Genomic DNA, 26,299 nt, shown 5'->3' on the forward strand with positions numbered 1-26,299 from the left:
GATTGAACACAGGTGGATTAATGAGTTACGCACACACATGTGTTGAATTACAACGTACAAACGCACATCTATGTACATCCGCCCATATACAATCCTCCTTCACTTCTATAATGCCATGCTTAGTAGCACCAACACACCTTTCAACTACACACCTGCCCCTACGCCTACATGACACTCCAACACCAACTCTATCCACCCAGCTATCTCCGACCTCCTCCCCCAACACCCCACTCCAACCCACCAACCCCCTCTCTCTCTTTGATTATCTCCACAAGAGCGAGTAAAAAAACATAAATTAAGGTGTCACTTTTCACTTCCAGCAGGCGAAATTGTTTTATGTATCTTTTCTACCTAAATCCAGTTCGGAGTAGCCGGGTTAGGTTATGATGAAGAATGTACAGATGTGTAAACCCAAAGGAATGTCCCACTGGCTGGTCTCAATGGCAGCTCTGGCAAGTCAACGCACAGCTTCTATGAAGACTATCAAGGACATTTACTTAACAATGTGATTATTCCACTGAGTCGCTGTAGTAACAAAAGGAAAACCGGTAAATTAGTATAGTATGGATAATTTATCATTACAGATTTAGTGCAAGCAATAATCAGTAGTTATACATTTTCCTTTCACTCTTATGAATGACTCGCTGGTCCTTAATATTACACTTTATAGCTGAGTTGAAGGGTGCTTTGGGATTTCCACCTCAACATCACGAGGCATCTGAGGGAAGTGAACCGTCTACTATGTATAAAGTGGCTCAGTTTAACACGTAGGCTTTCGCGACCAATATTGTCCACAAAATAGTCTTTTTTGGGGTTAGATCGCGTCAATATGAATGTGTCGTTAAACCCGCCACCACCCGACACAGCCAATTAGTAAGGTTTGTCACGTATACAGAACATGTCAATTCGTTACTAGTACAGCCAGGGCCAGATTCAGGCACGGGGCTGTAGGGGCTGCAGCCCAGGGTCCTTCTACAGCTGGAGGGACTCCGGAGATTGAAGTGAAAAGTGATTTCATTTGTGAATGCTGAATTCTATTTGTTGTTAGCCTTGTAAAAATAAGATGTATTTTTATTTATCTTTGTTTTCCTTTTGAAAATATTACTGGGGGCCTCATAGTACCTGCAGCACACGGGCCTTCAAAATCAGAGTATAGCACACCGGTGTGTTGGAGAGTAAACCCGCAATATTTACAATGACGTTTTTGCCAGTAATTACAACTAGCATCATCATGCGGCAGTCGGATTTGTGGAGAAATCATCCTGTTTCCGTCTTAAATAGAGGGATAAATGTGATAGCGTCACATTTACACACCGGTGTGCTGTACTAGTAACGAATTGGCATGTTTTGTTTACGTGACATATCTTATTAATTGGTTGTATCGGGTGGTGGCGGATTTAAAGTGGCTCAGTCAGACAGGATAGTGGCGACAAATATTAAGCCTTTAGATATAGGGCGAAATTTAAGGCTGAAAGCTGTTGATACTCTTTGGTTCTTTCGGTAAAGTCATGTAGGTAGAAAAATGACTCAAAGAGAATGGTACCCAGGAGCAATCGGCAATCCACACATCTTCACTTTTTTCTACCTACGTTACTTTACCGAGAGTATGGATTCCTGCAGTCACGAAAGCTTCAAATCAAGATTGAAAGCTATAGCCCACCAAATCGTGCTTCATTATAACCTAAACACAAAGAATTACTCAAAGAGAATAATGTGCCCTGAGCAATCGGCAGTCCACACATCTTCACTTTGAAGGGCGAGTTTAAAATCCAAGAATGACTCAAGAGAATTGCACCCAGGGGGGACTGATAACCTTGCTGTTCAAGTTAGCATTATTGCTACAAACTATTTGGCAGAGTTCCCCCTCCACGTGTTCCTGCGGGGCACGTGTTTAAAGAGACACCTGTGTGACACACCTATACAATGGCAAGCACTTGCTCCCAGGGCAAGGTGCGGCGCATGGCGGCTCAGAGACGCCACCTGCAGACCCCAGGTTACAATGGGGGCCCAAGCTTTGTGATGCAGACTACGGAGAATCAGGGCGGCTCTACCTGCACTCTGGAGGCAAGAGTGCAAAACAGGGTCAAGCCATATTCTATTTCACGGGCTGTCACCTGATTATACTGTGAAATGATGAATGCCTTCATTCACTAATTTATTAATTCACTCACTTTTAAAGCAATTTAAACGTTGTCACCTGTTAATGCACCATTATATTGTTCATATTCGTTTATCAATCCAAGTATTCGGTCATATATTCATTTACCAGCACTGTCACTCACGTTAATATCTTTACACAATCACGCGTCTATTCATTTTACCAAAGTACGTGCAGTCTTGGTCGATAGTCGGTAATATACACGTTGTATAGAAATGAGCTTTGGTTCACCATAAAAATTGACATTTAGGTTAATTCGCCTATGAGCCTCCTGGAATGTTTCCAGAATAATTACAGCAGCAAACTCTAAACTGGGTTTGACTCTCCGAGTTGCACTGACATAATTACATTTCTATACTGTAGCAATAATAGTTAGTCGTAAAGTATAGTGTGTATATATATTAGTCTACTGTATCAATACTATTTTGGTGGTCTTGCAGTCGTTATAATAGGAGAGTGAAACGTTATTGTGTAGTACTAGAGAGGTGGGGACCCTCGTTCAATGACGGCTACTGTTATATTATATGTCATACTTCATACTACATTATATACATACAAAACAGTTTTGCTGTTTGGAGGGAGGGATGGTTACGTTCAAAGGACGTGTGGGCTGCCCGTGCACTTTGAGAAAAGAAATGTGACGAATCTGAATTAAATGACCCTCCAATATGAGTTCAATGCAGTAAGTCCTCTACAATGGGGATGCATTCCTGGAAAACGCGACGTTAAGCGAAACAGCGTAAATCGAAACAGATTTTACAATTGACTTGATTATATAAATTTAGTATGCGTTCCGGGGGTAGTTTTTTTGGTAAAAACTTGCAGAAAAAGTTATAAATAAGTACCAAAATGATACGTAAAGGTATACCATCTAACAATTTTAAATCTACGCAACCCTATGATATATCATTTAATATCCGCGATAATCGTATCGTCAGTTTTTCGAAATATCGTTATCGTGATCATCTTTGGTGATTGGATTTTTTTACTTCAATTCGTGTATCCTGACAACGGTTATAAAACACTGTAATCACTAATTAAGGTTCTACATAAAATCTACCCTGTATAATCCATAGATTTAGTTATTTGTAAAACTTCATGGGAATTATGTGACGTCGGCGGCTTTAATTACATACCAGTCAACCCCTTATCAGTGCCCTACGTTATTACAGACCAAGTCAAACCTCACTGGTCACCCCGTGGCCCTTATACATCTCAACGTTCGCCCTACAAAATCCCATCACAAGGGAAAAACACAAACACATAGACTAAGAAAATGTCGATTTAAAGCTTTCGTGACTGCAGGGATTCATATTCTTGGTTCTTTCGGTAAAGTCACGTAGAAGGGAAGTAATACAATAATAAAAATATTGTTTTATACTTGAATATAAAGAAAATGTTGCCCTATTGAAACGGCTGTACGCCGCATGGACCTGAAAACTCAATTTCCCTGCACAGGAATACGGGCTAAACCGTACGGGTTGACAGCTATGTAATTATAAGCGACGTTTCGGGCAATGACCCTTCTTCAGAGCACATGACGGTCCGTTGCTCGAAATGCCGCCGATTATATTCTGTATGATCGGACATCTGTGAAAAAAAGCTGATCGGTTTCCTCCAGTACAGATACATATTCTGATGATTGTGTATTTTATCTTATTGACGAATGCGTTGATTATTTTTTTTTATACATCATACTGAAAATAACAGCCTTATATTGAGCGACCTATCGATGAAAGTCAATAACATCAATGGGTTCATGTAGTGAGTTAAAGCGATATCGCGATAATAGTCACGTGGTAACATTTCATATCGTGTCGCGAGAACAACATCGCGATAATCGTCACGTGGTAGCATTTAATATCGTGCTGCGAGAACAACATCGCGATACCGCGATAATCGTCACGTGGCAGCATTTAATATCGCGCACGTGACGGAGCCACGATCACGTGGTGCCCCTCTCACCCAATCGCCGCGCCGCATGGCGCGCGGCTAAACCCCGCCCAACTTAATCCGTTGCGATTTCAAATTTGCTACGCCCTGATTGGTCGGTCCGGTGAAAGCTCTTGATTCGCGCTACTCTGATTGGTTGAGAGAGCCGCACGCCGAGCCGCCTGATTGGCTTGGCGTGCAGCGCGCTGCTCTCCCATTGGCTGGCGAGCTGCAAGGGCGGAGTTTTGGTTTAAATGTCCCTTCGTTGTTCAAGTTGGTGGCAGCTGCAGCAGCAGTAGCCCGGTGCTGAGGCTCATGCCGGTGTGTGTGTGTCTGTCTGCTAGTCACCCTGTGTGTCTGTCTGTTAGTCACCCTGTGTGTCTGGTAGTCACCCTGTGTGTCTGTGTCTGTTAGTCACCCTGTCTGTCTGCTAGTCACCCTGTCTGTCTGCTAGTCACCCTGTCTGCCTGTCTACTAGTGACCCTGTGTGTCTGTGTCTGTTAGTCACCCTGTCTGTCTGCTAGTCACCCTGTCTGTCTGTCTGCTAGTCACCCTGTCTGTCTGTTAGTCACCCTGTCTGTCTGCTAGTCACCATGTCTGTCTGCTAGTCACCCTGTCTGCCTGTCTGCTAGTCACCCTGTCTGCCTGATAGTCACCCTGCCTGTCTGCTAGTCACCCTGTCTGTCTGTCTGATAGTCACCCTGTGTGTCTGTGTCTGTTAGTCACCCTGTCTGTCTGCTAGTCACCCTGTCTGTCTGTCTGCTAGTCACCCTGTCTGTCTGTTAGTCACCCTGTCTGTCTGCTAGTCACCATGTCTGTCTGCTAGTCACCCTGTCTGCCTGTCTGCTAGTCACCCTGTCTGCCTGATAGTCACCCTGCCTGTCTGCTAGTCACCCTGTCTGTCTGTCTGATAGTCACCCTGTGTGTCTGCTAGTCACCCTGTCTGTCTGCCTGTTAGTCACCCTGTCTGTCTGCTAGTCACCCTGTGTGTCTGTCTGTTAGTCACCCTGTGTGTCTGCTAGTCACCCTGTCGGTCTGCCTGTTAGTCACCCTGCCTGTCTGTGTGTCTGCTCGTCACCATGTCTGACTGATAGTCACCCTGTCTGTCTGCTAGTCACCCTGTCTGTGTGTCTGCTCGTCACCATGTCTGACTGATAGTCACCCTGTTTGTCTGCTAGTCACCCTGTGTGTCTTGTCTGCTAGTCACCCTGTGTGTCTGCTCGTCACCATGCCTGACTGATAGTTACCCTCTTTGTCTGCTACTCATCGAGCCTGCCTGTTTCCCAACCACTCTGATACCCAGTGACTGCTGCCTGCCTCACATCCAATCAGCCAGCCAGCCAGTCTCTCCGCCTGCATGACACACGACCTGTCAGCCACCAGTCGCTGCGCTGTCTCCCACGTGGCTTCTGCTGTCGCAGCCGGGAGAGCCGCATGCAGAGTGGAGGTGAGTCCCATCACTAGATTAGGCACTGCGCATACCGCACACAATGATGTGCAGTACGTACAATACACGGCATACCCAACATACACACGTGTGTACTCGTAAAGTACATGATTGTGCTGAGAGTAATATTATAAACGTGCATATTCGCGTGGCGTGGGCGTCCACGTTGCACCTGCAAAGTGTGAAATGCAATTGCGTGGTGATCATCATCATCATCCTCAACTCTAGCGTTCCTGCGATGTAAAATCCACCTCGCTCCTCGCCCACGAGATGAGTTCAGTGCTCCATCTTCTCGTTATACAACAATCAACAATCTCATTGAAGTAGCACATGCATCCATTGGCTTGCCGGCCCCGTTATCATTCTGGACCGTCGTAAACCCATCCCATCTAGTGACAACGACGTGCACAGGAGTCTGTAACCCCAAACATGCACGTCCACGATTCCTTGGGCGGCGGGTTTTAGGGTTTTCAGTGACATGTATCAATGGCCCTGCGTCTGATCCATACGGCATTGCAAGTAAGTTACCGTGATTAAAATATCTGCTTCTTTTAAGTACATTGGTATGCTACTTGTCATTTTCCAGTTTTACAAAAGAACCCCAACCTGCTCTCGTCCGCCTATTTTTTTACATAATTTCCATCCCTGTCTGCCTTCAATAACTGACCTAGGTACTTCATGTACATATCCTTATTTACTTTCCAATTATGCCCCTCTGACATATATTTTAAACTGGTTTGCGAGCTCTCTGTACGTGACCGTTGTTTTTGCTCAATTATCATGAGCCCATCTATGCAGTCTTCTTTATTATGTTTTTTTTTACCACAGAGTTTACATGTAGTTAAATTCCATCTGTTGTGATGACCGTCATCAGCAAATCTAAGACTGAGCATATTTTTTGCATTCATTGTCATATTCCTTTTTCGGAAATGTCACTTTGAATAACCCATGGCAGACGCATGGCTCCGAGTCTAACTTCTTCTTTCGAATCCTGTATATGATTGTTCTTTCTTTATGCAATAGCTGTGCCACCATTCCATTTTAGTAAATAATTGTTTTTATTTATTACTAATGTGTTTTATTTAGGCCTGGTTTGTGTGAGAGCTCGTGGATTTCGGGGGGGGGGGGGGGGGGGGGCTTTATCCAGCAGTGGATATATCATGTCTGATGAGTTGTGTCCTGTGTGTATTAATGATATATCTTACACAATTCATACGTACAAAGTGTACTCTTACTGCCAGTGTATGTTCCTTATGTGACGTATTGCAACGTGCGAATTGCAGGTGCAGCGTTGAAATCTATTTGCCACGAGCAAGTGCCGCTTCAACTGCTATGCACCCCACCCCCCTTGCGCCATCTCCCCTGCCCAGCTCCTTCAAGGAGGCATGGATGAGCCCGAGGCTCAGATCTGCTGCTCCTTGGTCATCGAACAGCTTGACAAGTCCGGCCAGTCGGTCCGACGCAAGGCAGTGCGCGACGCGACCCTCATGCTGGGGAGGAGTGAAGTGCGGGAGCTGCAGCTGCAGGTGATGTGGGTTGTGGTACTGAGGTGGCCAGAGCCACGTTAATAAATGGTTGGGTTGGGGGGGGGGGGTGTGCTCCGTGAATACGGCATAATCTGGTTACCCTTCTTCCTGAAGCGTTTTGGACTCTTGACAGGTGCACGTGTATACGTCGTACACTCGTGAAGACTGCATGGCAGGTAGCCTTTGGCAAGGATTGAGTTGTGTAGGGTGGATATATGAGATGGTGTGCTCTTGACAAAAATGTCTGGTCGCCCAGCAGTATATGGTTTAGCAAGCCAGATTGCTATTGAAGCCCAAAAGGTTGAAATCAATTCAGAATTTGTTTCCTTAAACAATTTTCGCCAGATAATATTGATCTGGAAAGCCAATAGGCCGATGTATCACTTTTTTATGTGGAGGCACAGGGATCTTTTGCTTTCACTTCATTGAGTATAGCTTGACTGGAGATGGAATTGTAGACAGGACACCCACTGTATTGTGTGTGGGATTGTTTTTTACTAATTTTCAGAGGGGGGCCACTCTCGCTGATAAGACATCAGTGTGAGCGCCGCCACACATTTGAAACCATTGTGTTTGACAGCGCGATGGGGTGTTTTCACATTTGAGTATTGTTGGGGGCTGCACGTCAGGGGCCGCACTAAAGGCCACCATAGGCCACCAGTGGCCACGTGAGCCTTGCAATCAAGGACTCTGGTGTGTGGGCACACAGGTGCTGTGCCCTGGTCGGAGCGCGGAGCGGTTCTGGCTGCGTGACGCTGTGGTGCACTCACGCTTCGTGCGCGAAGGCAAGGGCGGCCTGCGGCTGCCCCATCACAGCACGCAGCTGCTTCTCTCAAACTGCCCCCCCGACCGCCTCAAGGCGTTCCTGCGCACGATTGCCGGCAAGACCATGGCGGAGAGGTACGCACATATCCAGCACTCCGAGGCAGTTCCGTGATGTGGGATCTAAGTTGCTTAAAGCTCTCTCACCGCTGTCAGGCAGCAGGATTGGCAGGACTCTTGGGGGATATAGGAGTCGTACTGCCTGGGAGAGGTTGTACGGGGTAATTGGTTCGACTAGATAAGCAACATGTGCACCCCACTATTAATGGTACTCACGAACAATAAAGAAGTGAATGAATGCACCGTCACCTGATTAGAGCATGTTGGTATGAACTGCACATAGAAAAATGCATATTTGATAAACGATAATCTTAGAATATCAATTTTTTTTCTAAATTAGAATGGCGTCTACATGTGCCCAATGAGATGAAACAAAACTACGTTAAATTATTACTTTATTTTACAAACAAAATGTACGTTGCAAAAGTTAACTATATTTTTCGTGTGTTTTTAAAATGTATAATTTTTACCATTGCATTCATCCTTTTTACCATTGCATTTTTTCATTGCATTCATTTTATTAAAATATCTTTATAAATAAAATGAAAGCATTCACGCAATGCCTGAACTCTCCTTTCCGCCACTAACTCTACGGACTCCTGTGCCCTTCTCCATCCACCCAGTGGAGTATCCAGCGTTGGCACCGACCGCAAGCGACTCCTGTCAGAAGCACCCCGCTCCTTCGTCACCGTAAGCCCCCTGTCGGCACGCGACCTGCAGGCGGCCCGCGAGAAGGCACGGCTTGCGCAAGCGGGCGGCGGCGGCAGCTCGGGGGGCGGCGGCGGCGGAGGAGCCCCGCTTGGGACGAGGCAGCCCCTGGCCGCCCGTCCGGACGGGAACGTTGGGCGAGGAGTTGCCGGGACGGCGAGCAAGAGAGCACGCAGCCCCCACGGGCACGTCGAGTCGGTAAGGAGGAGGAGAGGAATTGTTACGATTGTTTTTTTAATGAATCGACGTTAGCTGTGGTGTACAGGCGCACGTAAACAAAAAGCTTCCATCCCCTTTCGTCTTATTGTGGTGTTCTTCACGGAGGCGCACACTTGATTTGGAGACAAAACGTTTATTACACAGCCCTAACAGGGCTAACTACATAAATGTACACGTCGTGAGAATTGTTTTATTATGTTTTATTTTTATTATTTTATTACTTCCCTTCTACGTGACTTTACCGAAAGAACCAAGAAGAGAAATGTACACGTGCTAACTAGACCCAAACAGGGTAATTATACAGTGATACCTCGGTTCACGAACGCTTCTGTTCACGAACAACTCGGTTCACGAACAGAAAAGTTCATAAAAATATGCTCCGGTTCACGAACTCCGCTTCGGTTCACGAACAGGAGCCGCGGCCATTTTAATGCTATTTCCAGGCTGTCACACGGTCGTGACTTCCTGTAGGAAGATCGTGGAGAGAATAAGAGACACAGAAAGAAGTACTGTGAGTACTGTGAAGACACTTTCAGTGACTTTTTGCTTTTTGGTGTGCTTTTTAGCACATACAGTACTGTACTACTGTACTGTACAATACTGTACTTACTGTATTGTACAGTTCACCCGTTTCAGTGCTTACTGAAGTCATCTCAAGCAAGGTTAGTGTTCTCTCTTTATACATTACTATACTGTACAGTACTAATGTGTATTGTAATTTGTTTCATGTTTTTGTGCTTCAAAAACCAAAAAAAAAGGTCAGAACGGATTAACCGGATTTACATTGAACCCTATGGGAAAATGTGCCTCGGTTCACGACCAATTCGGTTCGCGACCAGAGTCAGTTCACGAATTAAGTTCGTGAACCGAGGTATCACTGTATAACCGGTTCAGTCAGTAACATCCTGACTGACCCAGGATGCCGAGCGGAGACCGAAGATCGGAGAGACGTAGCGCCGAGGGTTGATTCCAGAGAACAGCCCGGATCGGGGCTCGGCACTCGGCCTTTATGGGCCGCGGCGTGGCCAGGCACCGCCCTTGGCCACGCCCCTTTCTAGATCCTTCCTGAAGACTCTGGCCCCTACATCACGTGTCCCTCTCCCCTCCTTTTGGGCCCCCCTTGCCACCTTGTCTGGTCACGTGCCCTCTCGGGGTCACCCAGACTGTCATGTCCTCACTCGACCTCTCTCTCACCGTCACCAGGACTATGCCCCCTCGGGCCTGCTTCCATGGCATGCCCACTCTGGTGCCCGAGAGAGGCCCAAGACACACAGCTCCACTCCTGTGACAGTCGCTGGTGCTAACGCCATAGTGACTCCATTTACATCACTACATTATAACAGAAATAATAATGAAAGACTTTACCCTTTCCGGAAATAATACAGGAGTGTGTTAAGATGTTCAAACACTAAACAGATACCCATTGCAAAGACATTCAGTCTGCATTAACTACACGTGCTTGTGGTAAAACATGCAAACAACATGCGTTGAAACTGATAATCCTTCTTTATGGCCTTGTCTCAGTATGTTAGACCAGAGAATACCAAAAGGCAAACAGTACAAAGAGATATGAAACAGAAATATATATTGTAATGAGGTAGTATTTCAAATCATGACCATTCTTCAGACCAGAGAGCACAGAGCATGAGTTATTCAATAATTATAGCTGCAATTTACAGTGTAGTGCCTCGCAAACAGAGGGGGGAAAATATGACTTCCAGTTTTCAATTGATTTATAAATAGTTGATATAGTGATTATAATAACCAATCAAAATTTAATTCAGGAATTAGTGAATTGACCACTGAGGAATGGTGGTCCGAGTCAACGTCCAACTATGGCTTGAATTTCGAACCTTCTGATTGATAGCTGAGCACACCCACAACTAAATCGATTAAAATTAACAGCTCTCAATGCATAAATGCATCAATTCCTGGTCCATATGATGGGATGTGTAAAAGAACATTATCACTGTTACATTAGTTCATCGCATACGTGTTTACAGTGGGTCAAGCACAGAGTCATAGGCTTTAAAATAAATATGGGAGATAGCGCATTTTCTTTGACCTTGGGTGTGAACAATGTACGGGTGTAATACTGGTGGTGTCCAGAGCTAAGGTTGGATAAATGGCAAGCTCGCAGAAAATGCAGGTGTGTAAAAATGAATGTCAAGATTTCTCACGGGAGTGACCATTATCGGTGTGCACCTTGTGTGATGTAACGATGTCTTGTTTTTATTTTATTTCCAGACCCCCAAGAAACCTCTGAGAGACTGCAGCATCGCGGGAGCGTCAGATAACCTGCCAGACCTGCTCAGGGTGGCACGCGTAGGACGTGGTGGTTCGGTGAGCCTCTCGCAAGAGCAGAGGGCCGTGCTGGAAGCAGTCCTGGCCAGGAAGAACATCTTCTTCACAGGGAGCGCCGGTAACAACGCCGCACTAATACTACACGTATACACAAAGATATGAAGTGTGGAAAGTGCACCGTGTCTTTTGCACTGCAGTGTGTGGTTGGTCTTCATTGTGTGGCACGATCCAACACCATTCCACACCAAGGAATGCCACACTGTTTCACAATACCAAGCCACTGGGTGCTGCACTGCATGTATGTATGTTGAAATTCAAAAACATCGCACGTAGCCAACCGTGTTAATCGGAGGTGCTGATCATGCATCATGCAAACCACTTTTTGCCAGGCCATAGCAAACAAAATTTTACATTGTTACATTTTCATAGTGTTATTTTTAATGTAAGTACAATTACTTATAAGAGCTATATATTATTCCTAAGAATTCAGCTATCCCTGATTAAGTGACACATTCAATACTTCTATTTTTCCCATATAATAATTGGTGGTGAAACCAGGCATTCGCTAGACTCGAGAACCTGGTTTGGTCATGTGAGGCTGCCCCAGTTTTAAACCCAGCAATGCATGTGCATTACTCTTGATACCTATTGATAGCATGAGGCACAGAAGACTGCTGGAGCATGAAGGTGGAGGACAAGCTACTTAGATGGGCATTGGAGTGGTTGGATACCAAGGATTACAGCGAGGCAATGGTGTCTACAATGTAGGAACAAAGGGGAAGGAGCGATCTTGAGCCTTCCACAGGTTGTGCGAGTCGCGTGTCTAATCGCGTGTCTATGTGCATGTGTCAGGCACTGGAAAGTCGTTTCTACTGCGTCGGATCATGGGGACCCTGCCGCCTCTCAGTACCATCGCCACCGCGAGCACCGGTGTGGCTGCCTGTCACATCGGAGGCATGACATTGCACGCCTTTGCCGGTGAGAGCCATTGACCGTGTGAGTGCATATTGTCATAGACGGCACGATCCTACGATGGAATAATCCACCAAGCAACTGCACACGAGCTGATTTAGCACGCCATCTCATCTCTTTTTTTCCTTACTGGCTGTGAGCCATAACCGAGTCATAACGAGCCAGAACCGGTAGTTTCACATCAGATAAAGTGTCCTCGCGAGACATCTCAATCTGGCTCGGGGCCAAGCAGAGCCAGGGGCGGGGCTAATTACGCATTCATTGTGACACAAGTCAGTCCACTATCAGGACAGGGTCATCTACTCGTGTCACGACTAATTGCGTGTGATGATGTCAGCGGCTCGGCTTCTGCAGTTGGAAAAACAACCTGGCACCTCCTGAGCTGTGCCAGGCAGGTGGTTCTCGGTTGTACCGTGGAAATGAGGTATCTGTCTGCCTAGGCATGGGCTCGGGAGTGGGGCCACTGGAGCAGTGCGTGACCATGGCCAGGCGACCGGGCGTGCTGCAGCGCTGGCGATCGTGCCACACCCTCATCATCGACGAGGTGTCCATGGTGTCCGCGGACTTCTTCGACAAGATGGAGGCGGTGGCGCGGTAGGGCGTGCGCGCGACTCGAGTGGGACACGCTTACGTGAGGCGCACACGCGCGGGCAGTCGCCAGTGCGCCAAGGGGTGAACTACGAAGGGGCAGATGAGCGTGTGCGTGTTTGCACGGGGAGCAGTGGTGTTGTGCACTCGGTGACCCGAGTTCGATTCCTTGGTCGTAGATAACGTCAGTGGCGAGTGTTATCTGAACCGATTCTGGGCCAGCCTGAAGCTGATCCAACCTTAAACGAGTTAATGCTTCCCCAGTGCTGATGTTCGCACACCGGAAGCGGATCGGCATGGTGCAGTCCACACTTTTTTTGCGTGAATAGATGCTTGCTTAACTGCTCTTGGACAGTCTATGTGACTATTCAGGTGTTCTCTATTGTTGTGCTATCCATGCAGATTATATGCATGGCGAATGCATTGTGTAAATGATGTATACATAGTCCACGTTGTGTGTAGTGTTTATATGGTGTGTAATGTGTACATGATGTATAATACATGGTGGTGTGCAATTTTTGTGGTGTACATGGTTTATGTATGGTGTTTAAATGGTGTCTGTGTGTGGTGTATACATGGTTTTATGTGTACATGGTGTGTGATGTAAGCATGGTGTGATATGCGTGCATGGTGTTTGTGGTGTGTAACAAGCTGCACGTGTGGTGTGTAATGCTCTCTGCATGACACACGGTGTGTGGTGTGTGTGGCGGCGGTGTCAGGGCGGTGCGAGGTCGTGACGAGCCGTTTGGAGGGATACAGCTGGTGCTGAGCGGAGACTTCCTGCAGTTGCCGCCTGTATCACGAGACCGCACTGTCAAGCGCACCTTCAGTTTTCAGGTGTGTGTACGCACGTACCAGTGTGCTCATGTACGTGTGCAAATACCTCTGTGTGTGTGTGGGAAGTGGTGTAGTAGTTGGCACGCCTCCAATTAGCACAGTTGGTGACGTATGGTGCGAAAGAAGTTCAACATACATTATCGGTTTTATTCCTGACCTCAATCGCCAAGTGGCAGCCGGTAATTAAGTCACACAGGGGCCGTTCGCTGATACAATGCGATGCAATCCTACATGAAAGGACATTTCTCACTTTCTTGACAATGGTGGAACATTTTTAATATAAATTTAGAGCTGGCGATTCCTGCAAGAATGTATTCCATCATTAACATTTATTGAACAACTCGTGTAGTGAATGCAATACCAAACACTGTAGGTCCGTTCGTGCTTGCATACGTGCAGGCCAAAAGCTGGCGGCGGTGCGTGCATCTGGCGATGGAGCTGACCCAGGTGCGTCGTCAAAAGGACCAGGCTTTCATTCGGGTGCTGCAGATGGTGCGGACTGGCAGGTGGGGCTCGCACAGTGTGGCAAGCGCAGCACGCCACTCCACTGCTCACCGCACCGCTACGCACCGCTACACGCACTGCTACATGCACGTGCAGCGCCTCGTACGCGCGTGTGGTCGTTCAGGTGCACGGACGAGGTCACGAGGTGCCTCGTTGCCACGAAAAACAACGCGATCGAGAAGGACGGGATCCTGGCGACGAGGTTGTGCACTCATCGCGACGATGTGCAGCTCATCAATACTTGTCAGCTGGCCAAGTTGCCCGGTACGATTGTGAATGCTTTTGAGGGTACGAGTTGGGGGGGGCGGGGGGGTACGGAGCCGCGGTGCACTGATCCATGCACTGAGCCACAAACCCAATGGCCGAGGTTGGCTGGAGCGGTGGCGCAGTGGTTAGCACACTGCGTGACGAACCTGTCCAGCAGAGTTTAATTCCCAGCCAGGTCGAACATCAGTGGATTATTTCTAAACTTGTCCTGGGTCTTTCCCCAAGGTCGACTCAGCCTTAAATGAGTACCTGGTGCAGTGTAAACATCAGCACTGGCGAGACAGACAAGGTGGCCGGGTGTGATACTGGCCTCACCTACCATCTCGTGTGCCATGCCGGCCTTAATAGGTACTCGCTAGCAGCACCTGCCCCATCAGTCTATCAAAGGCTACACGGGTGAGCTTTGTCTTTGTGTGGGATGGGGAGCAGCGGCACAGTAGTTGGAGCACTCTACCACAGACCCCTGGGTTTGTGTTCACTTCCATCAGTAGCGGAGGCTCAAATTCCTGATTGCGTCAGAGGTGACTGGCGGTGATTGTTGCCACGTGGTTCTGTTTGTCTCAGGTGAGACGCGCATGTTTGATGCACTGGACAGCGACCCCAGTCAGGCAAAAGCCCTGGATGCCATGTGTCCTGTCGAAGCCTCCCTGCAGCTGCGCAAGGGTGCACAGGTGAGGGCCTGCGTTGTAAAGAGACTCTGAGGTGCACCGACACGGTGTGCTACTGTGGTTGCTCGTCTATGGAAGTGTGCGTGTCATTGTATATCCAGTTGTGTGGATGTGACGTTGTGTAACGTTGTGTGAAGGTGGATACGCTTGTATGTCTGCGATTGGGTTGTTGTGTGACAGTGTGCCGTGCTGACATCGCGAGGTCGTGTTTAGTTGTGTGCGTGTCCACGTGTGACGCGAGTGCCACTGCACCCGCAGGTGATGCTGACAAAGAACCTGGACGTGCAGAGGGGTCTGGTGAACGGCGCACGTGGGGTTGTCACGGACTTCAGCACCGAGAAATGCGGTGCGCGCACCCATACAGTCGCATGCTCATGCATTCATACACATCCCGCACCTTCGATTAGCACAGCTGACTACGTAGGGCGTGAAAGAAGTTCAACATACATCTACATATCTAAATTAGTTAAAGCTTTCATTCACGGGCCTTGTGTAGCCACACCCACTCTGAATTCCTCGCCCCCTGGAAAATAGACGCTGCTAAGTGCATCGTTGAAGCTCATCTGTAGCCTTTTCTTCCCCATCCTCCTCTTTTGTGTCCCTTTATCGCGTTGTTCCATTCCTTTCCCACTTCTCTTTTCTCTTCCTTTCCTCTGCCCTATTATTTTCCATACGTTATATCCTTGACTATACTCCCCTTCCTGTGGTGTGCCACCAGTAAAATGTTTTATCCGTATCCACCCATGCAGACATACACACTTACACTCACAGGTATGCAATGTCTGCATATGCAATGTGTTTGTCTTCGTTTGTCTGTGTGGTGTGTTTGTGCGTCTGTACCAGTGCATTGTTGTGTATTTGTACGTGCGAGTTTGTGTACGTACGTGTATATGTGTGTGTGTACACTTTAAGTGCACATAGCCTGGCACAAGCGCCGTGGTGACGTCACCGCCACTTAGTGTCGAATGGCGGTTGTTGTGCGTGCCTGTTTGTATGTGGGGTGTTTTGTGGCGTGCAGGCCTGCCACTGGTGCGGTTCGCATGTGGCGTGGTGCAGGCGGTGCAAGCGGAGCGCTGGGTGGTGCGTGCCGGGGGAGGAAACGTGGTCACCCGCAAGCAGCTGCCTCTGCGTCTGGCCTGGGCCATCTCTATTCACAAGAGCCAGGCGAGCAGACACGCACGGAGATACAGACACGGACATGCAGACACAGAGACAGATGCAGACATGCAGACACGCACGGAGATGTACATGGAGACATGCAGAGAAACATGCGGATACAGTGACATGCAGACATGCAAAAAGACAGAAACATGTTGAGATTTACGAAACGCACACAAAGACAAAGGAACTTATACATAAACACACCGATAAAACATGTCCATTTGCATCTCAGTGACAATGGTGGCCAAGAGTGAGTGGTGCTGGGCACACCTCCCCTTGTGCCGGCATTAGAATGTTATCCGACAGCACTTTTCCCTGTTGTTTACGAGGTGTGGTGGATCTTGTCCTCAGGGCATGTCTCTGGACTGCGTGGAGGTGTGCCTGGGTCGCGTGTTCGAGTGCGGTCAGGCGTACGTGGCGCTGTCGCGCGCCCGCTCGCTCCAGGGCTTGAGGGTCGTGGACTTTGACCCCTGCGTGGTGCGGGCCGACCCGGACGTGCTGCGTTTCTACGCCGCGCTGCGGCGGGAGGCGCCACTCACGCAGGTGGGTATGTGCCCTGTGCACCCGGGTGCCTTTGTGGATAGGCACACAAGGCAATTAGCCAGAGTCAGAGGGTGCGCACATCTGGCAACTGACCAGACTTAGGGTGGAAAGATGTACGAGAACTTTGTTCTGCGTCTCCACCTGTAGATACGACAAATAATGTAAGTGCAAACCAATATTATCCAGAATCGTATGTTTAAGCAAGCAAACTCTGGACCAGTCTTGACATTATGGGTCTTATCAGCAGACGCGGACTTGTTAAATTACTGTTATTTGCAAGATCACTCCACAGACTGAGGGAGGGATGGTCGTTCGGATTAAAAGGATATGTGCGGCTAGTATAAGTGTATAAATATGATATACTATAGTTTGAATTTATGAGGCATCTGTTACATGAAGGTCATAAGGGTGTGCACATTATGGTAAAAAATATGGTCAAAACACAACCCGTACCAGCCACTGTGCATTGGAAGTGATTAAATCACACATACTCTGAAGCAACATCATAAACAAACACAATTCAACACTTACACGGATTTTTTTCTCAACCAAGTAATTAAAAACTCTTAGTAATATAAAGTCTGCCTCCCCCGCAGGGTTCCCTCAACAACTGGCTGCAGAGAGAAGATTCTGAGAACGGCTAACGGCGGCACGGTGCTGATGTGCTGGTGCTGATGTGCTGGTGTGCCTTTGATTTACTGCGCACACTGGTCATACCCACCATATCCATTTACCAACACTCCAGCAAAGCTCAGTGCTTCTGGCATAACTCAACTTGGCCTGGGTCTGATAATTGCAAACTTACGGGACTCCTGATGAATTGTTAAAATTCTGCAGCAAAAGCGAAGGCTTTTTTAATATATATAAAATGCACTAAGTGTTTGAGATGCCGGTGCAGACAGGCAATTACTGTAATCAACTGTTACGCTTAATTACGAGTGATGCATTTCTGTTTTAACTCGAGGATGTGTTCTCTTGGAAGACTGTATTTTATACATATACCATTGGAATCTGCACGGATAGTGCTGTTGTCAGAGTACTTCACCATCAAACAGAAGAGTTGAAATCCCAGTCAAGGGTCAAATCAAGACTCATTTTTATATAAAATCAGCGTCTTCCTGCTAAAATGAGTGTCGGGTGGTCTTGTTGGCGGCTCTAAGTGCACGGTGGAAATTCTACATTCCAGTGATGTGGTTGGTTTATCGATAGATAACTGTTAACTTCCCACAGATCACTGTTAAAATTCCTACGAAATTAATGTTTTATAGCCCTGGAAGAAATGTGCCGAGTCAAATCACAGTTAGAATTTTAACCCTCAACCTTCTGATTGAGTTGAGAACTCTAATGACAGCTAAAACCCGTCGTTAACGATCTACGTCTGGTGGCTGGGTGTGCGAAGTGCGGGGCACACCTCCCCTGCCATCTCAGTTCTTGGTCACCTGTCTCTTGCAAACAAGTTAGAGAACTGTAACATATGCAGTGCAAAACACCTAAGTTAAGTATTGACCGTCTTCGGCAAGAAGGATGTAATCTTGTCACTTAGTAAGCGAGGTGGGGCGGTGTTGATAAATCAGGAAAAATGTTGTGGAACGCAGAAACTGCTTGTATTTCTGCCAGCCAGGAGCAAAGGCGGTTTGCACATGACATCTGCGTCCATCTGTTTACATGAGTTTACGTGCGACGACAGCTCTTGAACGATGAGCTGAAACTGACGGACAAATAGAGGACTCGGTTTGTGTTGTCTGAGATCGTTTTGAAGTTGAAGAGGTTTACAAGACGGCTCGTTATTTAATTTGTAGACAAGTTGTGAGATGAACCGTCCAGAACGAGCCATCCTACTTGTCTGTACGTGAATGAAGTGTTTCCTGAAAACCTTTCGTCTACCTCAGATTGCAGCAGCGTACTTGCCTGTATGGCCAGGTTATCACCACAAAGTGACCATTTACTTTGTTGGGCAGTCTGATCAGCTTTTATGCATTTTTTAAAACAAATTAGCAATTATGTACAGGCACTTTTAGTTTGTAAAATTTTATAATAAAGATGAAGAAGTTATACCTTGTGTGTGCAGATGCAAAAAGGTATATTAAAAGTATTGAACTGTTTTGCGACATTTATTGTTCAAAATACATCTCACAAAAAGCATCACATTTCAATCGCTTAATCACATGTTCGACAAGGTCACATCAAAACTGTACACTTTGACGCCAGTCATGGGTTATCCAGTGGTTTGTACACAGTCATGTGTTTCGCATGTGCACTGGGCCGTGACGTACAGTGTTAGGTCATTGGTGGGGTCATTAGGGTCACGTTAACTTTGGTTCTTGTGAGGCTGAGTTGGACGCAGTTGTGTGTGCGAGTGGATGCGTGCATTTTTCTCCACGTGTGAATGTGTCGGTTTGTGTGTCCCGGTGTAAGTGTGTCTTGGTGTCTGTGCGTGTGCATTCAGCGCTGTACTGTTAGCAGCTGCGTATTTCCAGACTCGGTCAGCAGCTGCACCAGGCTCCCCGACGCAGGCCGCCCCTCCCCACCAGCCCACTTCAGCAGTGTCCTGCACACAAACAGACAGATCCCACCCCCCATTTGGCCTTACAAACTGCATGGATGAGTGATTCTAGCAAGTGCTACGTGCTTTCCCGTACATCCGATTAGCACGGTTGGCTACATATGGTGCAAAATAAATTTAAAAACATACAAAAACACATCCCTAAGGGGGCATTTACGTGTTGTTTGATATTAAAAAAATATTGTCACGTTTATAATGTTTGTTTACCCAGAAATGTATAAGAGTCTAGTTTTCGTGGGTCGTGCAACGGGGCTATGTTCAATGTCCCTTTTAAGCTAAGAGTTTAGTTTGAGGAGACAACACTCCACAGTCAGAACAAAGTTTCACGCCACCCAACTTTCTGTATTTTCCATCTCCCGGCCACCTTCCAGAACCACTTGTTTAAGAGGCTCGCAAATTCCCCATGATCCACCAACCTTTGCCAACAAAATACTGGAAAAGGCATCTGCCATCCACACCCAGTTGCAAATTATACATGTATGTATGGGACATTATTTAGAAAATGTAACAATGTATTTGATATATTACAGAATGAACGAAGTATATGTTGCATTCAGTCAAAAGTGGCTTATTAAACAAATATTTTTCATACCACGGTGTAAAGTCCAAATGTATAAAATGTTACTAAAAGGTAAGGCATTCACTGAAATGGGACTCTTGTCAAATTGTGCTCGATTGGCCCTCAACCCAAGGACTGCCCCCAACAGTTGGGCTCAATGGGTTTCATACTCCACACGCCACAGGCGACCCCCGCAAACACCACGGTCAGTCACACAGCCCCAGCGAGCACCCCGCTGCACCCCCCAGCCCAGGGGCTTCCCCTGGCACCCGAGCCATGCCACTCACTCGGCCACGAAGCCCAGCGGGGTCCACGTGCCCGTGTCGGCGTTGGGCATGGACTTCCTGTTCATCGGCGTGTCCAGGGTAACCCTGCGATCGGGACGGGAGGGGTTGCACACACACACACACGGCACTCTTAGAATGTCGTCGCCACCACTGAACACGCGCACTCCCTTGGGTCTGATTCTCAGCGTCGCCTTGTCTGCACAAGCGTGTCTTGTGTACATGCTGCGAGTGGTGTCCGTGTGCAAGGGTGCACATAGAAACGTGCGTTTAGGCTATGTCTGTGCACGTGTGTCTATGTATGTGTGCATGTGTATGTATTTCGTGTGTCCGCATGCAGGGGCTTGTGTGTGCGTGAGTGCGTGCGAGTTTCTGGGTGCCACATCTGTATGTGTGTGCGTGTTTGTCCACATGCATAAATGTCTGCGGCATATGAGCACTTTTGTTTACTCGAATGTCTATCTATGTCTGTGTGTGCATGCTTGAGAGTGTGGCCGCACGTATTTGTATGTCATGCATGGATTCATGTGTATGCGTGCGTGCGCGTGTGTGCGTGCGTGCGCGCGCGTGTGCATGTTTATGCGTACGGGAGTATGGCCAGCACGGAGGCCCCGGTAGGAAGGCCGCTTCCGTCGGCCGCCAGGCTGGTGGTCAACTGATGTACGGCCGCCTTTGCCAGCCCGTAGCCCATCATACCTGTACGTACAGCACACACGGACAATATATTATACACGCAATGCACCAAGTGTACACATGCACACAAAAACAAAAATATACAAATGTATCCTTCACACACTCAACTTTACATATATTACACGGACACGCACACCACTTCACAAACACGCGCACACACGTACACACGAACACCACTCTACGTTACACATGCATACAAATTACGTGTCATTGCTTGCCTGGCCAAGTGCTGAAAGCAAGTGCCTATTCGAGGAGGCAAGAAGCAGGGCAGGGTGACGTTACAAACCCCACGTCCGTGCACCATGCCTGTTCCTGAAATTGATTACAGCACCAGGTACTCAATGAGAGCTAAGTGGAACTAAAGGAGATCCAGGCCAGGTCCAGAATTCCTAATTTCACTCGCGTGGTGTTTTGCCAGGATTAGAACTTGGGTTGAGGTGATTTTAAAGCAGCTGTTATAAAGCGGCCGTGAAGAACCTGATAACCAATAACAAGTGGTGTCTGAACTTGTCTTGGAACTCTCTTGGGATGACTCAGCGGGACAAAGACGGCCGTGTTTGGTGCTGGCCACCCACCCCCTTGTGTACTGTACCTACCTTCATAGGTGGTTGCTAACAGCACTTGCCCCAACAGTCTGTTAAGGCTATATGGGGAGTCTTTGTGTGTGTGTGTGTGTGCGCGTGTCTTTGTTTTTGTGTGTGTGCTTGTGCGCTCGTGCCAGACGTAGGTCCCAGGGAGGCGCTGGCTCCCGTGAGCTGAAGGAGCCCGGATTCCCCCAAGTGTTTGGCCGCGAGCTGAGCGGCAATGGTCGACGTCCACACACTCTGCTTCAACATCAGCTCCGTGTTCTTAGCCATCGCTGGACAGTCACACAGACACGGGGAAACGTGAAGGGAAGTGTTACAGAGTTGATGAATTTAGTGCCATTGTATGTATGTATATTGGATTTATTTCGCACCGTATGTAGCCAACCGTGCTGATCAGAGGTGCGGGCAAGGAAGTTAACAGGGGTGATCATATGGATAAAATGGTTAGTGGCTAAGCAGCCTCATTTAACCAATTTGCACAAACAATGCTTAACTCACGATTTGAATGCTGCTAGCTTAGTTTCCTATTGTGAGTTGAAAGATGCAGGGAAATTTTCTGGGGTAAAAACATTTAATTGTCACATGTATTTGAGGACACCAAATAAAACAAATGTCTGGCTGCTCGGTTATGTGACAAATCACTCATCTCCATAAGAGATTTCATATCACACATTCATCCTTCGAAAGCTGATACGTTTAGTACCATTGTGTGAGAGGTTAACAGTGGTAATAATATGGATAAACTATACTCTACCACGGGAATGGGAATTTCAACTACATGTGACTACCAATGAGGTGAGTGCCACCCCAGTACTGATGATGAACAGGGAAAAACACTACGATGTTATCAAATTTAATAAAGGAGCACAGGGCAATTATGATCTGGGCTACAAGGTTGGAGTTTAGAGATCAGTGTGGTGGTGTTGTCGCATCTACCCTTGGACTTGGCACTTCCCCCAGCCCAGCCCCCAGCCACACAGAGCAGAGCGTCGAGTTTGTTATCTCCCAGCAGAGCGGCCACCTCACCTGCCACCTGCAGTGCTCGCACAGACGGCACACACACAGGCAGCACACAACCGTCATTTGCCACGAAGTGGTAGTGATGTCACCACGGTGCTTGTGCTAGGCTATATGCACTTTAAGGCCACGTGAAGTGTCGACCGCCCACTGGCAGGTCACAGGACAGACCCAGGTGCCATGGGTTGACTGACTGAGCTGACTGACCGATGCACCATCTGTGTCCTCTACTACACCAAGTTGTATGTGTTTTAGCCGCCCAGCTAGCGTCGCTCCTCTGCCCTCCATTGTTGCTGGAGGGCGTCTGCCTCCAACTGTCCAGTAGCAGCGTCCTTCATGAGCCTCCTCCACAGAAGCAGATTATGACACCGCTGGTACCAGTTATTGGCAAGCCCACTCAGCTCCATATCTTCTTAGACCACATCACTCCATCTCTTCTCTAGTCCCATGCTGCGCTCGTTTAGCCCCCTCTATCCGGCTGAACAAAACAGCAAACACACAGCCACCCCCCGCTTATCATCGGGGCAAGGTCTGTTAGTGAGTAGATGTTAACCCTTTTCCCATTCCTAGACGTCTGCAAGTTGCAGGGTGGGTCCCGTTCACCGCTGAATCTCGGAACGCGCAAGCGGTTAGTGTTAATTTTATTTAGAGGCATAGCGCCGCTGTTTTAAAGATATTGTACGCAACGCAGAGAACTGTAGCGATATGACCGCACTCGATGATAGCTGGCGCCAAACTGTGCCACACGCCCTCCTGACTCTTTTCATAGAGGCCCAGCTTTGGATGTTTGGTGAATTTCCTTTTAGTATTTTTTACCCCTGCAGAATGAAAAAAAAATGCCCTGATACAACCCTATGCATGTTTCCACATACATGTCTAAACATTGTCGTTGAATACGAAGCCTGCACAACACATGGCTACAGTTTTCAAGTACCAGCACATGGTTCGCCACGCAGAGGAGACACATGACACGCAGCTCCGTCAGTCTGTCGCGGGCTACGACCCCGTGTGGGATTCATATCGCACTGGCGTCAGCAGTCTGCGTGACTCAATGGGAAGCGCCGACAACAGCAGTTGCAGGAGCCCTCCAGCACCGACGCTCTTGGGAGAACGGTGGCATTTTTAATATTCATGGACTTCCCAGTGCCTGCTAAGAGCGGAGGTTGTGCAAGCTAGGGGCATCATAGGGGCGTCAATGGGGAGATTGCAGCCAATAGAAATAGGCAGATTTACAAAATCTTAGACGCACACATATCAGGTTGCAGTTGATAGGCACGTATATGCTCGGCGTGTGTTGTTGAACGCACGCATATACGTTTAGAGTGCCACGGAGTGCAATTATAGTGCTCTTAAGCTATCGTATTAATCGTAATTTTAATAAGTAATGCGACACATAACGCTGGTCAGCCCAGTGCTGCACTTGCATCACAGTGCTTTGTCTCAGCCTGCACAGATTGCTCCATCTCAATCTGATCCCCGCCGTGCGCAGTGAACAATGCACGCCTTGGTGTGTTGCTTTACAAAATCAATGTGTTTATTGGAAAACTCCAAGCCCAAATTTCCGCTGTGCGTTTCTATTGGCCCCTGCAGTGGGTGGACGCGCGAGAGGATGATGGGAGGGAAGGCAGCAGAGGGGGTGTGTAGTGAGGATAGATAACTGGATTGGAGGAAAGACCTTTGCCCCTGGCCGCTGCAGTTTCTACCACATTGTGAGAAGGGGCTTTGTTGTAGTAAGGCTCATGGGGTTTTCATTAAATTGTCAGTAATTCCCAGCAGGGCGCTTCACAACCACAGGACACAGTGACAAATAATGCGTCGTTCATTCCGCCGATTAAGAGACTCACATGGGCAATCTCGTGAAGTTTTGTGTGAATGACCGTTTCTCATAAGTTTCTACCATGGGATTTAAAACCGTGCACGGGAGTGAGAGTACGTGACTGCCTGGGTATGGGGTGTCGTGGTGTAGAGGTTCGTGCACTGTGCTTCAATCCTGTTGACCTGAATCGCAGGCCAATGACATCAGTGGCGATTGCTATCTGACAACACTCTGGGCCTCCCCCATAGGTTGACTTTACCGTGCACATGAAGTGTACCTGCTCGGCTTGCTCAGCTAAGGAGTCGCTGGGCTTGACCAAAACGTTGGCGTCCGCAGCATCATTGGCCACCAGGTCAACAGATGCCACCCACTGCAAAGGAGGGACAGACAATGAAAATGGTGACTCGCCAAACAGCAGAGAAGTAAACTTGAGTATGCCAGACGGATCAGGGGGCAACAGCAATGAGCTCATGATGCCAAGATATTCGGTAAAGAATCCAGGCTTCAGCCACCTGTGACCAAACTGGATTTTTAGTGTGGCAAGTCGATGGTCTTAGCCTGGTCACCAATGGCACAAAAACACCACACATGAAATAGGATTTTGCACTCATTTGGCCAAATTTCAGAAGTGAATTTTTAATTTTAATATTTCGGTTTAACTACCACAGTACGAATATTTGTCTGCAGCAAGTGCATATACAAGGGAAATCAATTTTCCTTGTTCCATATGTGGCTTAAGGAAGTCATTTGAAAGGTGTTCAGATACAGTTCTGTGATATTATGTCCTTCCGCACACATCCATCCTCTACCACAGAAGTGATGCGGCACTTTTCGATTTAAAGCTTTTGTGACTGCAGAGATTCATATTCTTGGATCTTTCGGTAAAGTCACGTAGAAGGGAAGTAACTAAATGTTTAATTTTTATTATTTTATTATTTCCCTTCTACGTAACTTTACCGAAAGATCCAAGAATATGATGCGGCATTGCCTGTGCAATGACGCCTCATCTCTTGACACTGGTAACACCACGACCGGAATAACACCGGGAGAACACACACACACTAAACAATCCTGGCCCCATGTGGAGGAGGCACAACCTCTGTAAAATCGGAGACACGCAATCCAAAACCACCGTAAGCAAATGAAGCAACACATTCTACCATTGTACAGACGTGGTCCAGATGTCTTGTGACCCCCATTTAATGTTCTAAAACGTAATATTTTCAAAAAATATATATACAGTATACGGTTAATGTAAATCAAACTCTACCCGGTAAGTGGAGTTTGCGAGCCCCTATTAAGTAGGGAATGGAAGAAGCAGGCACGGCAGGAAATAAAACATCCCCGCGCCTGCTACAATTCGAATTAAATTACGAATGTTGGCCGAGCCGAGGGGTTAAAAATATAAAAACATTGATATATTATTAATATAAAATATAGATTAATATAAAATTACAAAAAACATGAATATAAAATATATTAATATAAGGGGGGAGGGGCGAAAATCCAACCCGGGTGGATGGCCAGCACCACGCCCGGCCGCCTTTGTCTCCCCAGTGCTGGCGAAGTTTACACAGCGCACCAGGTACTCGTTTGAGGCCGAGTCGACCTAGGGGAGGGCCCAGGACCGCCCGTCTCCGGTATTCCCGTCCCCGACGTTCCACTCCGGCTCCTCCCACAGGTCGCACAGAGACAAAGATCCCCCGTATAGCCTCAACACACTGCTAGGGGCAGTGCTGTCCGCGAGCAGCAAACCCCATGAAGGGAGGGCCACACTCGAGCAGTCGCAGATCACAAGTGTCCTACAGCTGCAGCAGCTGCAGCTGCTGTTGTTGTTGTTGATCTCCTGTTGTTGTTGTTGATCTCCTCACCCATTGCCTCGCCTTGAAGATCTTCACGCACTCCGCGCCCAGAGCGCCTCGCCCGCCGTACACGAGCACCCGCCTCGCCATTGTCCGTCCCTGTCCCTGCGTGTGTCTCTGTCCCTGCGTCTGTGTCGTCCCAGTGTCTGCGGCCCCCGAGGTCTGCTGCGCGTGGTGCCTGCGCGTCCGTCTCCTCCCTTCA

The 26,299-nt window shown here is 47.8% G+C and overlaps 2 protein-coding genes across 2 annotated transcripts; one reads left to right on the forward strand and one right to left on the reverse strand.

Moving 5' to 3' along the window:
• Positions 1-4,346: 4,346 nt before the first annotated feature.
• On the forward strand, positions 4,347-18,782 carry PIF1 (PIF1 5'-to-3' DNA helicase). The gene is made up of 16 exons (XM_061552803.1): positions 4,347-4,411; positions 5,394-5,537; positions 6,908-7,063; positions 7,773-7,963; positions 8,569-8,851; positions 11,120-11,294; positions 12,029-12,154; positions 12,589-12,742; positions 13,456-13,573; positions 13,973-14,079; positions 14,202-14,341; positions 14,909-15,015; positions 15,271-15,358; positions 16,031-16,176; positions 16,525-16,716; positions 17,313-18,782. The coding sequence occupies exons 2-16, from the start codon at positions 5,448-5,450 to the stop codon at positions 17,358-17,360; spliced, it is 2,121 nt and encodes a 706-aa protein (XP_061408787.1). The 5' UTR covers positions 4,347-4,411; positions 5,394-5,447; the 3' UTR covers positions 17,361-18,782.
• A 26-nt stretch (positions 18,783-18,808) lies between these two features.
• On the reverse strand, positions 18,809-26,299 carry QDPR (quinoid dihydropteridine reductase). Its single transcript, XM_061552806.1, has 7 exons — positions 26,107-26,299; positions 24,513-24,605; positions 22,339-22,435; positions 21,534-21,674; positions 20,710-20,818; positions 20,126-20,209; positions 18,809-19,264 (listed from the first exon to the last, which is right to left on the reverse strand). The coding sequence occupies exons 1-7, from the start codon at positions 26,185-26,187 to the stop codon at positions 19,159-19,161; spliced, it is 711 nt and encodes a 236-aa protein (XP_061408790.1). The 5' UTR covers positions 26,188-26,299; the 3' UTR covers positions 18,809-19,158.

This window comes from Lethenteron reissneri, chromosome 17, assembly GCF_015708825.2.
Source record: "Lethenteron reissneri isolate LAM-NWPU_2019-01 chromosome 17, ASM1570882v1, whole genome shotgun sequence".
Taxonomy (NCBI): Eukaryota; Metazoa; Chordata; class Hyperoartia; order Petromyzontiformes; family Petromyzontidae; genus Lethenteron; species Lethenteron reissneri.